Source organism: Canis lupus, chromosome 29, assembly GCF_003254725.2.
Source record: "Canis lupus dingo isolate Sandy chromosome 29, ASM325472v2, whole genome shotgun sequence".
Lineage (NCBI taxonomy): Eukaryota > Metazoa > Chordata > Mammalia > Carnivora > Canidae > Canis > Canis lupus.
The window spans coordinates 36,375,532-36,389,875 of record NC_064271.1 but is presented as its reverse complement, the minus strand read 5'-3'; the positions used below and the strand labels follow the sequence as shown (position 1 = coordinate 36,389,875).

The window sequence follows — 14,344 nt, the reverse complement described above, 5'->3', positions numbered from 1 at the left end:
TATTTACTGTGAGTCTTTTGATTTTGCCTTTTTCTAAGGTTAAATTTTTTTTTGCAAATTTTACGAATTCCCATGTGCCATGTCCCTTTTCATTCAACCTGCATATACGTAAGATTTCTCAAGAGCTTCTGCATTTTTAGGTTTGATTCTGGGCTCTTTAGATCAAAACACTCACATCCCTAATCTATTCTACTTCGAGGTCTGTCTTGATGTCTAGGATCCCAGCCTATGACTTTAAAACAACAAATGATTCTCTCCGAGACACAAGTATGACAGTTAATTGCTCTCATGTATTTTTCCCCCACCTATTTCTCCAGCAGCTTCTCTCATGTCAAATAGATCCCAGAAGCTAACTCTGTACTCTGGTAAGCTAAGTGTCATGCTGCTTACCACCTCTTATTCCCATCATTATTCTATCACCAATTATGCAGTCCATAAGGGATTTTGTCTTATGAGGGTCTGTTACCCAGAGATCATGTACATGTAGCAGCTGCTTATTTGCAAATACAAAATGGAATGAACACATGGTTCAGAAAGATGGATTTTTTTAATGCTGGTATTTTCTCATTTTGTTAGATTATCCACTATCCTTTTTTCCTTTTTTCAATCCCGCGTGTATGCTAAATAGTCTTTTCTCCCCTACTAAACTCCACTGAAATAGAAACAACTGGAATGTCACCAAATGTCTCCAATAGTCAAGGCATCACAACCCCAAAAACACAACCCCAAAAACAGCTCAAGCTTTACGTAGTGATACTGATCGTATTGATCATAAAAATATCAGCAAAACAAGCAGGTGTAAGCTGTTACTATGTACCATGCACTTCCCCAGGGGATTTTACATATGTCACATCATTTATTATTCATAATAACCCCATGACATAGACAGATGCTATTATCTCTAGTCTGTAGGTGAGAGAGCTGAGGGTGAGGTTTGTTACTTACCCAAAGCCACAGAGCTGCTAGGTGCACCTACCTATCTCTGCCCTTCCCCCACTTTGCACCGGGAATGGGGAGAAGAGGAAAGCAGAATGGAAGGGAAGGGAAAGAGGTGATAGAAGGGAGATGGGTAATGGAGGAGAGTGTCATTAATCAGTGTTAATTCGCTAAGTGAACATGCACTGAGCACCCCGTATTGGCTGAGCAGAGTGCCTGTTAATAAGACAAGTTGCTTGTCCGAGACAGGCACGTTTGGCTTAAGAAAATAGAGTCACTGGCGAACAACTACTGTCCTCACAAAAGGGAATAATTAGCACAAACCAAAGTGCAGAGAACACAGATGGGGGGGACCTCCCAAGGGGGAAGGCTTTTCAGACAAGGTGCCTTCTGACCCCAATGCAAGCAGTACACAAGTGTTCTTAGGGTGGCTAAGAGTAAAAAAGGTGGGGGGGAGCAGGTATGAGTCCAAGCAGGACACCACAGAAGTGTGACAGGTGGAGTGATGCTCAGAGAAGCCCTGGTGCTTCCGAGAGAGCGGTGGAAGAGGATGCATGGTGAAGACCATGAGAGTAGGAGCAGAAGGGCAGGTAGCTTTGACAGCACACTGGGCTCAGCATTAGGACAGGGAGCAAGGAGGCGAGAGGTATCCTATGTGGGAAGGAAGGAGGCAGGTAAAAAAAAAAAAATAACCAGGACCACACAAGGCTCCCCAACCAAGGGACCATTCTTCATAGCAAAACATATGAGGTTCTCATCAACTCCAATAAATCATGAATTGGGTCTTCAGGTGCTTTTTACTGTGACTATGGATTATCATCGTAGGCCACCAGAAGAGGTAAGTTTTGATGGAGAGAAGAATGCTATGTACAAAGGTATGGATAACCCTCAGTTGGACTGTGGGGTCCAGAGAAAGGAAGGTGGAGCCTGAGAAAACTAGGAGCCTGGGTAGAGGGAGAGAAAAGGCATCTCTGAAGTAGAAATGGCTGCTGAAGTACGAGGCAGGTAGCATGGAGCCATATGGACTATTCAGCTGTGTTTCAGACATCACTGACTTTGGATGGCAGGCACAGGGCCCACAAGGGAGATGAGAAGACAGGATGACTGCATCATTACATCTGTCTTAAAAATTAATCAAGTGATTCAGGTGAAACAAGAAAAAAAAAAACCCTGAATCGATAATATATTAACCCCTGCAACATAGTCTGAGCAAACATTCTGAGAGGCAGGCACAGTTAAGTATTATCAGGATCGGGGACAGTGTTTTAATGCTCCTTGGATTAAGATATTTTCTGCTGTGGGAAAAGCTAGATAGTGCCAATCAAGCTTTTCTCGATCTGGCTGCTTAAGGGCTAACTAGAGCACAACAAAGGTTTCTAAAGTGTCAGATCTGGACTCTGCCAGTAATCCCACCCCACAGATAAGAAATCCGATTTCAAGAAAAGGAAAGGACTCTTGGTACCCTAAATTTGTCAAGAAAGTCTTGTCAAGAATATGGCTCTATTATGTACTCATACTACAGCAGCAAAATAAACTCAATAAGCTCTGATTTGGTATTCTATGGAACAAAACTTGTAGTGGGATAAGAGTCAAAAGATACTGCTTATGACAGCTTATAATTGGACGCAGCGCAGGCATCGTTTAAATTGTAGTTCCACTGACAGGACTTTTTTTTTTTTTCTTCTAGTTTCTCTGACTTCTCTGTCTCTGTAGATTATCAGTCCCAGCGCATACAATTCGAATACGAGAGCGATGGCCAAGAGCCATGGGGTGAAGGTAAGTTTGGCAACGCACACTTCCAGGTAACCAACTTAACCTCCAGGTACCTGTTACAGCGCAGCAGCGGCCCCCAAGGCCACCATGAAATCCAGCTTGGACACCCTCGATTTTGAAGCCATGTAGACCTGGGGTTCATGTCTCAGATCTGTATCTTATTAATTCCAAGAAATAACTCAAAGCACTTGGCCCAATGCCTGGCACACAGTAGACACTCAATGAATAGAAGCTGTTATTACTTTAAAATTAAAGCATAAAAGGGAAAAGGCAGAGCTATGACAGCTGCTCACTTCAAAGGCATAAATTCCATCTTCCTGTCAAATGTAAGTACCTCTTTCAATTTCTCATGAATATCCAGACGGAACCATAAACTTCCCTAAAACTCTTATTAGTACCAGAGGCAGACACTTTATGCATCAGTTTCTTGGGTTCTCCTCTCTCTTCCATACTATGCTTTATAGGGTGATCTAAATGGTAAGAGATCAATAAATAGAAAGTGCAGTTTTTTTGGTCTTACCATTTTTATCCGCTCTCCTCAGTATCTGAAAAAGAAAAAGGAAAAATGTTATTACCATTTTTGCAGTTGCAGTGAACATTACACTCACATATAATTCACCCATTAGTAAATGAAAGAAATTCCAAATTTAGGGATCCCTGGGTGGCGCAGCGGTTTAGCGCCTGCCTTTGGCCCAGGGCGCGATCCTGGAGACCCGGGATCGAATCCCACGTCGGGCTCCCTGCATGGAGCCTGCTTCTCCCTCTGCCTGTGTCTCTGCCTCTCTCTCTCTCTCTCTCTCTCTCTCTGTGTGTGACTATCATAAATAAATAAAAATTTAAAAAAAAAAAAAAAGAAATTCCAATTTTAAATAAAGGTTTCCCAGTTGAGAGGTTTCCTTAGAATAATCAAAAACTGAAAACAACCCACATATCTTTGAACAAGTGAATGGACAAAAAAAAAAATCTGTGGCACATCCATACGGTGAATACTGCTGAGCAATAAGGAGGAATGAGCTCTGGATTCACACAATAACTTGGATGGATCGCTAAGTAATGATGTTGGGTAAAAACCTAGACACAAAAGAGTACCTACTACGTGATTCCATTTATATAAAATTCTAGAAAATGCAAACTGATCTACAGTGACAGAAGAAAGATTAAGCGTTGCATACAAATAAGGAGGGAGCACATTAGAAAAGGATATGAGACAACTTTTTGGAGTGGTAGGTGTATTTATTATCTTGATTACGGTGATGGCCTCACGGGGATATATGTATGCAAAAACCCATCAACTCTTCACTTTAAAAATGTGCAATTTAATATACATCAATCATACCTCAATAAAATGGGAATAAATCGAAACAAAAAAGTAATAGATTATGGATGAATAGAGCTCACATGTCCACATTATATCTTACGTTAGGTCTATGCATTAATTTTATTATCTTTGGTGGATAAGAGCTGCCTGGCTATCAAGTCAGGTATCTTTGGGATTTCAAAATTTTCTTCTGGGCAACCAGTCTTTTTCCTACTCTGGGCCCATGAGCTCGAGGATTGGGAAGAGCACTCAGGCCTGGCAAGCAGGGTGTCCCATCACTCCAGCCACAGTGATTACTCAGGCTGGAGCACAGAGAGAGACACACCTTCCTCTGCTGACTTGGAACCTGGGAAGATACAGGTAAGAAGCTGCTGTCTACCCTTCCTCGGTTGTATGTATCGTGGGTTGAACCGTGTTGCCTCAAAACACATGTGGAAGTCCTAACCCCCAGTAACTGTGAAGGTGACCTTGTTTGAAAGTAGTCTTTGGAGATGTAATCAAATTACGATACAATCTTACTGGACTGGGGGTAAGCCCTATACCCCAAGACCGGTGACTTTATAAGAAGAGAGAGATTTGGAGATGCAGAGACAGGGGAGACCACATGATAATGTAGGCAGATGTTGGTGTGATGCTGCTGCAAGCCAAGGAGTGTAAAGGACTGGCCACCATTGAGTCCCTAGGAGACAGGTATCGAGCAGACTCTCCCCTACAGCCTCAGAGGGAGCAAGGTCGTCTTGCCCGCACCTTGACGTCACCCCCCTAGCCTCCAGGACTGAGAGAGCAAATCTGGTTGTTTAAGCCCCTGTGTGCAGTACACTGTTACAGCAGCCACAGGAAAGTAATACAGCATACGACCCGGACATAACCAGCCCTCAAGAAAGCAGCGTCCAACCAGAGACCGAAGAAAGTAGATCCTGATGACACTCTCTGAGCTTCTGATCAAGACACCCTGACCAGACGATCTCCAACTTTTCATTACAGAAGCCCATAAGTTGTTTTAAATCTTAAGAAAGTTTATTATTTTTTCTGTTAGCGACAATCAAATTAGCCCCAGCTGATAACCATATACTGACAGGGGAAAAAAAAAAATCTGGAGACTATAACACACAGCTATGTTGTATATAGCACCAAGGAAAATGTCCTTTTATCATACTGCAAAGATAACCTTGAATCACATGAAAGGGGCACTTGAGGATCATTTTTTTCTGAGCCGTATACGTTAAGTAACCACAGCTACTCTTAAATTTAGGTCATCGCTTCTTGGTGGGCAGCTTGAAACGTGAGCGATAGTTCTCACTACCAAAGCTCTACTGCTTTCTACTGTATAAACATTACCCCCTTTCCTTCTGTTGACTTCACGAAGATGAAGGATGGTTAAATCTGAACATCACTACAATGCGTTTATTATCAGGTACTAATATTACTAAAAATCTCACCTAGGAAAAATTTCCGACAACAGATATGCATCATCCCGACTTGTGTGCCTAAGAAGTTGGTCCCCTTTATCAACTAAATTTATTCCATTATTGCAAGAAAACTGCTCTCAGCTGTAAGAGCTTCTATGCTTAAGGCTGAATGAGACACAAATCCTTTTTAACTCCACAGAGGTAATTTCTAGTGGGGGTTCTGGGACTCCCATCTCTCCACCAGGACCAGTGTCCTCCTCTCCTCTGAAACTGTGAAGCCCCAGCGGAGTGTCAGGGAGACATGAGACACAGCCTGAGTCTTACCTTTAATATACCCTCAGATTCTATTTCAAGAGCTAGTGTGTCCTTATGAGTAACTAGAATAGGAATAACCACACACCAGAGACTCGGATCCCCGGCTTCCATCATTTCATAAAGAACTGTCTTAAACAACATTCAGCCCCTTAGTGATGACATTAAGACAATAACTTTCTTTATTAAGACAGTTCTTTGTAATTAAATATGAACAGAACTGGCTCTGCTGCAAATTTTGCCTCTGAGCCCACAGACTAATAAAAAAGGTCCTGCAGGTGCGGACTGAGTTCATAACGTCAGGCCTCCACAGCCCTCCGGACTGCCTAATCCTACACGTTAAGACCACAGGATGGAGAGTAAATGGACACAGATACCATGGCCAGAACGCACAGGTTATGCTGTTTCTGCAACAACTTAAGAATGATCCAGCAGCACCCCTTACCCCCCAAAGCGACTCTCTGGTGGCCTTCATTGAAATTCCTCATTTTGCACCTGAAGTCATCCAAGGCGGCTGTTAAAAATGCAAATGCTATCACCGAGGCCTAAAAAACGGACAGTCACTATTGAACTAATGTTTGCTAAGTGCTTCCTACCCTGTACCTGGTTAAAATTAAGTAATGAGCTGAGATGGCCTCCGAGAGGCCAGGAGAGAGGCCAAGGCAGCTGGTGCTCCTCAGATCGCCGAGTGGCACCCAGAAGGGAAGACCCGCTGGGCAGACCAGGGGGTGTGGCCTGGGCCTGGGGGGGGGGTAGTTCTGCTCCACCGGTTGCCAGGAGATGGGCCGCAGGGTGCGGGGGAGCAGTGAGGAGGCCTGGAGGGAAGGTAAACCAGCACGAACATTTTTATCTTCTCACTTTTGCCTGGAATAGGGCTGATGTGAGCCGACGGTTTAAAACATGATATGAAAGACTCCTAACTCTGGGAAACGAACTAGGGGTGGTGGAAAGGGAGGTGGGCGGGGGGTGGGGGTGACTGGGTGACGGGCACGGAGGGGGGCGCTAGATGGGACGAGCACTGGGAATTATTCTATATGTTGGCAAACTGAACACCAATAAAAAATAGATTAAATAAATAAATAAATCATGCTAACATTAAAGCTGAGCTTCTCTTATTTCTGCAGGTTTCGAAACCTAGAGGAGTGCCGTCTGTCTGGCCACTCAGGGTAGACAAGCGAGGGGGTTAACTGCCATCCTCCCGACTGAACAATGTCGAAGCCCTCTGTCCGGCTCACCTCCTGCACAGGTGAGGATGCGTAGCTGCGCGGGGGACTTTGCAATGCAGTATCGTTGGCAAAGCAGAACTGTGACTCATTGTCACCAAGTCCCTGAGCGCCCAGGCATCGTGCATGATGTTCGGTGTTCACGGGTATGCATGACGGGTTGGGGGAAAGGAGGCAAGAGCAAGAGTAAAGTCACCTCTATCCCCTCCAGAACTTTCCAGGCCCCGCGTCTGCCTCTACTAAAATGAGGAAGGGGCCACTTCCAGCTACAAAGCAAAACTGTTTGGGAGAAGACGGTGGCACCACGTGGTGAGGTGGTACCTAATTCACTGCACGTGTATCATGCCTCGGGGGCTGACCGAAGGTTGGCTTTTCTCCCTTGGCACAGCAGCAGAGCTGATCAACGTAAAGACCCAAAAGAGGGACCACACGCTCTACAGACTAGTACTCTAAATTGCAGACTTTCTTCTGGTATCTGGAAAGAAATAACCTGCAAAGACAGGATACAGGTGGCAAGAAAGAAAAGAACCGCCACCCTCCTGGTCCTTCCACGTTGCTGCACACGACACGACACGCAGTGCAGTCCCCCTCCCGCGGGCGGCAGTGGGCCCAGTGCTGTGCAAGCCCTGGGGCCCGCCCTGGGTTTCCTAAGCCCCCCCAGTGGGCATTCGAGAATATTCAAGATGAACTGCTAAGCAATCCTGTCATTTTTTTTTTTTTGATAGAAAAGACTATAAATCACACTCCTAATGGGACAGTGTCTCTATTGATTTGTGGATTTGGCTACTGTGATGTCGGCACTGGGTAGGGGACAGAGATGTAGCAATCCACAGAGCACACTTACACGGCACGTTGGCTTTTTCTTCTCAGTTTTCATACCCTATGAACTCTCACTTAATACAACCTCCTGATTTGGACATATTGGCAAATGGAGCAGAAGCCAATAGTTAGGGTCAATCTCTCTCTGATTATCTGATCTATGGCTAGTGTCTTCCCAGCTGGACATGCCCGGTCATGTCATCAACGGCATCTTCAAGACCGGTTCCAATCATTTCTCAGAGGACTGATTACTACAGTGACACTGGAATATACACACACTAGAAGTCGAAGTTTTCCTCAAATTTGGAAATTAGTCTGGGTTTCATCCCTGTACCTCTTTGAAAAAGGGGGTTACCTATGATCTACTTGCTATAATCTGAATAGAATTCAAAAAGCAATCATTTTTAGCAGTGCTACTAGAATATATTAAAACAAATCAAATAAATTAGGTATTTATATATCACATTTTATTTTTGCTAAAAGCAGTATGATCCAGAAATGAATAATGCAAAAATCCCCAAGTAACAAATCCTTTCTCGTGTCACAAATTTCGCCAGAGTGCTAGATTTTTCACAAAATATCTCAAAGAAAAGTATAAACAAAATCTTTTCTATTTGAGATAAAATCCAGTGGCACTTTTTTTTTCTATAGACACTAAAATTTACTGGTGAACAAGCATGTCAACACTTCTCATGTGAAATCGGTTTTGTATTTTTATTTTTAAATTCTAGAAATAGAAGAAGGCGAGGGTATCCTATTCATAGAGTACGTGTTCCTTCAGGACAGGGACCTGATGCTGTTTATTGACAGAGCTTAAGAACAATCGTGTCTATACAATAATAAGTAAGATTTTAATTTCCTCTTTTCTTTTTTAACAGCAGTTTGAACAGTTGGGCTACATTAGCGTGGGTGCCGAGGAGGCTGACCTTCATTTATAAGCTCAGTCCATTCATCTCTACGGCATCTCCAGGAGTTGTTAACTGCTTTGGGAAAGTCACAGAGGAGCACTTGATATCCTTGGGGGACAGAGCGAAGACCAGGCCAGAATGAATGGAGGAGCCTCTTGCCGGCTCTGAACCAACTTCAGGGCAGTTTAGCCACTGACCTCATAACAGACGTGACCTTCTGGGACCCTGATGCTACTGGCTGAAGATTCCTTTCTCACGTGTGCTATGTGCCTCCCTCTCCCAGCTCCATTTCCTCAAGGGCTTTTTGGCCCTGAACAGCAGGATTTAAAAGAAATAACAGCATAGCCAGTCAAACCACCAGCACCAAAACACCATCCGATTGACCAGAACCAAGCAGGGAGAAGTGCTCAGGAAAAATAAGGTACTCACTCCTACTGAGAGAAGGAATGGGAATCAGACTGTTTGGGTGGGAAGAGGGCCAGCCGGAGAACGCCTGGATCCCCAACTGGAACAGCACGGTGATGAGGGGAGGACGCTGCCGGGAGACACATCTGCCTTAGACCAGATGTTCTTATTAATACGGTTTTCTATCCCAATTTAAAAAAACCCAGCTAGGGCAGCCCGGGTGGCGCGGTGGTTGAGCGTCTGCCTTCCGCCTGGGCCTGACCCTGCAGACCCAGGATCCAGTCCCACACTGGGCTCCCCCCATGGAGCCTGCTTCTCCCTCGGCCTGGGTCTCTGCCCCTCTCTCTCTCTCTCTCTCTCTCTCTGTGTCTCATGAATAAATAAATAAAATCTTAAAAAAAAAAAAAGAAAGAAAGAAAAGCCGAGCTAATCCGTTCAAAATCAACTTGGGAGGGCCCCTCACCCCATCCCTCTTCTCTTCATGACATCTGCTTCCCCACGAGGATACTAGTAAACGGGCTTCCTCACATTTTCATCTCTCCACAAATGAATGTATTTTAATTTCACGTACAGCTGGATTTTTAATAAGAAACGATCTCAGGGGAGGGTAGAGGAGAGGGCACAGGGCACTCCTCCACGCCTCGAGCCAATTTTCTATCACGCCTAGATGAGAAGTGGCCAGAACTGGGCCCACAGGGCCAGCAACTACCTCCAGGGGACAGCAGGGGTGTGACGGGAGCGGCTGAGGCCCGCAGGCCACAGGGATGGAACCCTCCTCCCACAGCGGAGGAAAGAGCCGGGCCGGGAAAAGAATAAAGTACAGAAACAGCAGAAAAGGGGCAGGAAAGCAAAATGGAGATATAAACTGCTGTAAAGGTAATAACCCCAGCGTGGGGGCAGAAAAGTAGGAGAGAAAAAAAAAAAAAAAAAAAGGCAGCCAAGAATGAGAAAAAAAAAAAAAAAAAAACCGATCAGCATTATCAGAAAAATGAAGGGACTTAGTCCCGAAGGGGGTGCGGGGCGGGGGGGAGCCCCAAGGGAAGAGCAGTGAGAATGCAGGACCGAGGAGCAGGCAGGGAAACTTGGGGGGTCTCGGGGAGGCGCGACGGAGGGAGGCAGGAGGAGGATCACCGGGAAGGAGAAGAGAAGCAAAGGGGCGTCCCGGGAGCTCCGTCCGTCCCTCCGTCCGTCCGTCCGTCGGCGCCTTGAGGGTGCTCGGCGCCCGGGGGGAGGCGGCCGCGGTCACGACCCGGCGCCCAGGCCACGCCGCCCCAGAAGCCGACTTCGGCGGGTCTCCCGGGGCCGCCCCGCCCGGAGCCGCAGGTGCCGGACCCCGGATCCCGGCGACTGAGCGGCAGGTGGCCCCCCGCAGCGGCGCGGGCAACGGGGGACGGGGGGGCCCGGGGAGCGCAGGGGGGCCCCGGGGAGCGCAGGGGGGCGCGGGGAGAGGGGAGAGCAGTAGGGCCCGGGGGAGCGCAGGGGGGCCCCGGGGAGAGGGGAGAGGGGGGCGCGGGGAGAGGGGAGCGCAGGGGGGGCGCGGGGAGAGGGGAGCGCGGGGGGCCCCGGGGAGCGCAGGGGTGCGCGGGGAGAGGGGAGCGCAGGGTGGGCGCGAGGAGAGGAGAGCGCAGGGGGCACGGGGAGAGGGGAGCGCGGGGGGCCCCGGGGAGAGGGGAGCGCAGGGGGGGCGCGGGGAGAGGAGAGCGCAGGGGGCACGGGGAGAGGGGAGCGCGGGGGGCCCCGGGGAGCGCAGGGGTGCGCGGGGAGAGGGGAGCGCAGGGTGGGCGCGAGGAGAGGAGAGCGCAGGGGGCACGGGGAGAGGGGAGCGCAGGGGGGCTCCGGGGAGCGCAGAGGGGCGCGGTGAGAGGAGAGCGCAGGGGGGGGGCGCGGGGAGAGGGGAGCGCAGGGGCGCCCCGGAGAGAGTGGAGCGCAGGGAGGCCCCGGGGAGCGCAGGGGGTCCCCGGGGAGAGGGGAGCGCGGGGGGCCCCGGGGAGCGCGAGGGGACCCCCCGGGGAGCGCGGCGGCCCCCGACCCCACTGCGCCGCCCGTACTCACGTCGAGGAAGATGGACATGCCCTTGGACAGCTGCAGGGCTGAGCTGAGCTCGTCCGAGGAGTTGGTGGAGGACGGCGACGTCTCCCGGGAGCCCTCCATCCTCCCGAGCCCGGCGGCGGCGGCGGAGCGGGGCTGGGCGGCGGGGCTGGGCGGCGGGGCTGGGCGGCGGGGCTGCCGGGCGGGCGGGAGATGGCTCCGCGCTCCGCCGCGACTGTGCCGGCCCCCCCCGCGCTCCCCGCTCCCCGCTCCCCGCTCCCTCCGCGCTCGCGCCTCCCCCTCCGCCCGCCGCCGGCGCCCGCTCCGGCTCCTCCCCGCGCTCCGCACAGCCGCGCCCCCGCCCGGCGCCCCGCGACCCCCTCGACCCCGCCCGGCGCCCCCGCCGGGCCGCCCCCCCAACCGCGACCCCCGCCCGGCGCCCCCGCGACCCCCGCGACCCCGCCCGGAGCCCCTCCGACCCTCTCGATCCCGCCCGGCGCCCCGCGACCCCCGCGCCCCTGCCCAGCGCCCCTCGCAACCCCGCGACCCCGCCCGGCGCCCCCGCGACCCCTGCGCCCCCGCCCGGCGCCCCTCCGATCCCCTCGACCCCGCCCGGCGCCTCCGCGACCCCCGTGCCCCCACCCGGCGCCCCCGCGCCCCCCGCGCCCCTGCCCAGCGCCCCCACCCGGCGCCCCCCGCGCCCCTGCCCAGCGCCCCTCCCACCCCCTGGACCTTGCCCGGCGCCCCGGCCCGGCGCGCCGCCCCCCTCACCCCCCCGCCCCGCCGCCCCCTCCAGGCCGAGTAGAAGCGGGTGCGCCCCTGGGTCCCCGAGCACACGGGGAGGGCGCCCGGAGCCTGCGCTGTGGGGGGAGCCGCGGTCCTAGAGGGTCGGGACCTGTCTGCCCCTGCCCCGCACGGGCGGGTGGGCTCAAGGGCCGCACAACTGGGGCGACGGGGTGCGGATCGGCCTGGGGGTCACATCAGTCGGGTTTGGAATCTCCGAGGCCTGCCTCAGTTGCTCCGCGACCTTGTGACCTGGGAAGTCGGCGGATCTTCAAGCCCCGGCTCTCTTCATGGGTAAAATGGTGACAAGGATGGTGGTCCCCGAAAGGCCCCCGAGGCCTCCAGGTGGGCCTGCACCCCCAACGGGAGCGGTGCTGCGGGCCCTGCGGAGAGGCGGGAGGATCTGGGGAAAGTTCAAGCAAGACGATGCCCAGAGTAGACGAGTAGACGTCACACGGAAGGATGCAAGTCCTGTCTCAGCATAAGCATTTAGACGAGGGTCATTGTTCAGTATTTGGGGGCGTCTGGCAAGGCCGCAGGAAATGAGACTGTCGCCTTCCAGCAGGAGAGCTGTCCCCTGCTCCTTGGGCATCGAGATGTGCAAGGCACACACCGGCGCTTGTTGGGTTAGGACTTGAGCAGCCTGAGAAGAGGACTCCGAGAATAGCCCCTTGGCCTACCCCAACGCCACTTACCAGAGTGCATGGGGCCGGCCCACACCTCCTCTGTGGCCCCCTAAGGAAGGGACTATATTGGGGATCCCTGGGGGGCTCCGTGGCTGAGCGTCTGCCTTGGGCCCAGGGCGTGGTCTTGGGGTCCCGGGCTCGAGTCCCGCCTGGGGCTCCCTGCATGGAGCCTGCTTCTCCCTCTGCGTGTGTCTCTGCCTCTCATGAATAAATAAAATCTTTTTAAAAATTTTTAAAAAGGAAGGGAATATGCTCTTTCTAGAAGGTATGTCCACAAACAAGATGGAACAAAATGTGAGTGCTAAGGGATATAAAGTGTTCCGGGTCTCTTAGGGGGCGCAGTTTGATACTCTGGCTGTTGGGACCTCTGCTTGATAAAAGGGACAGTATTTGCAATCGATGGTAAACGTTGCTAGATATTCGGTACTTGATAGAAATGGAAGGAGAGAAAAAAAAAGAAAGAAAGAAATGGAAGGAGAAGAAGGTCCAGGTAGGGGGGACAGCCCGAGCAAAGGCGGGGTACCGGGAAACCGCACGGAATCTGCAATCAGTCCACCGGAATTCTGTGAAAATATACAGCATCCCAGTCCCTACTCCAGGCTTATTGAACTAGAATATCAAAGTCTGAGACTTGGGGATCTAAGTCCTGCCCCACCCACGACTCATACACACGTGCCCTTGGGCAGGGCCAGGACCAGGATGAGGCCAGGAAAGCACCTTGGGCACAAAATCATAGGGAGATGCTCCCCTGCGCTTGCATGATCCCGAGAGTGGCTTCCTTTTCAATGTCGCGCCAGGTCCCAGCCCTGCCCTGCAGGTCAGGGTGTGCGAGACATGGATCCAGGTGTTGTCACCTCTGGCTCTACAGTGGACTCACCAAGGATGTGTGGCAACTTGACGATGTGGCCACAAATTCATCGCTGCGCTTCCTACCTACAGAGAAGTGGGCCCCCTCCCTGAGTGACCCTGACTGCTTCCATGAATAAAAGGCAGCCAAGGTGATGCTATGTGGCCTCCCGAAGCTAAGTAGGGAGAAGGCCCCACAATTCCACCTTTTTCGGGGGAATATTTGCTCGTGGGCTTCCCGGGGGCAAGCTGACTGCGTGGAGCCACGATGCTCAGGGGAGGCTCTCTGGGGAAGCGTTGGGAGGCGCTAACAGTACTGCGGAGCCCGGCCTTTGAGGCATCCCGGTCCAAGCTGCAAAGAAGTGAACAAAGAAGGCTCTAGATGATTCCAGCACCTAGCTACCTGAGACACGCCTAACCATTTGTGATTTTTTTTTTTTTTTTTTTTTTTAGCCAGGACCCCAACATCGTAGAGCAGAGACCCACCATCAGTGTTGTGTTCCTTCTGAATTCTGGCCTCCCAGAGTTGGGAGCAAACTAAAATGGTCTCTGTTTTATACAAATTAGTCTTGGGTGGTTTGTTTTATAGCACTAGACGACCACAATAAGGAGCTTTTAAAAACTCCAAAAAACAGAAAAACCAAATTGATGCCTGTCCTTCACCCTCAGATTCATATTCAATTAGCATGCAGTGGGGGCCCTGGGCATCAGTGGGTTTTTTTTTTCTGTTGTTGTTGTTGTTTTTTAAAGCTTCCCCCCCACCCCCCCAGTAATTTTGATGTGCAGCCAGGAATGAGAACCACGGAGCTGGTCTACACTGTTCAGCTAGGGAAATAGTAGAAGAAGATGTCAGAAGACAGGAAGAGGCCGTGAAGTAAAGACTCTTGACGTCCAGGGG

General features: G+C 51.1%; 1 protein-coding gene and 1 long non-coding RNA gene across 2 annotated transcripts in view; one reads left to right on the top strand and one right to left on the bottom strand.

Moving 5' to 3' along the window:
• Positions 1–11,311, bottom strand: part of NECAB1 (N-terminal EF-hand calcium binding protein 1) — a 185,123-nt gene extending 173,812 nt beyond the window's left edge. The window contains exons 1-2 of the mRNA XM_025433539.3: positions 11,156–11,311; positions 3,230–3,254 (exon numbers count right to left, since the gene is read on the bottom strand). Coding sequence (XP_025289324.1) covers positions 3,230–3,254; positions 11,156–11,254 — 124 coding nt within the window. The 5' untranslated portion in view covers positions 11,255–11,311. The remainder of the gene's footprint in view (positions 1–3,229; positions 3,255–11,155) is intronic.
• On the top strand, positions 963–9,466 carry LOC112650706 (uncharacterized). The gene is made up of 4 exons (XR_003130385.3): positions 963–1,774; positions 2,624–2,712; positions 6,873–6,994; positions 8,669–9,466. It is a non-coding gene; the product is annotated as an uncharacterized LOC112650706 (long non-coding RNA).
• Positions 11,312–14,344: the final 3,033 nt, after the last annotated feature.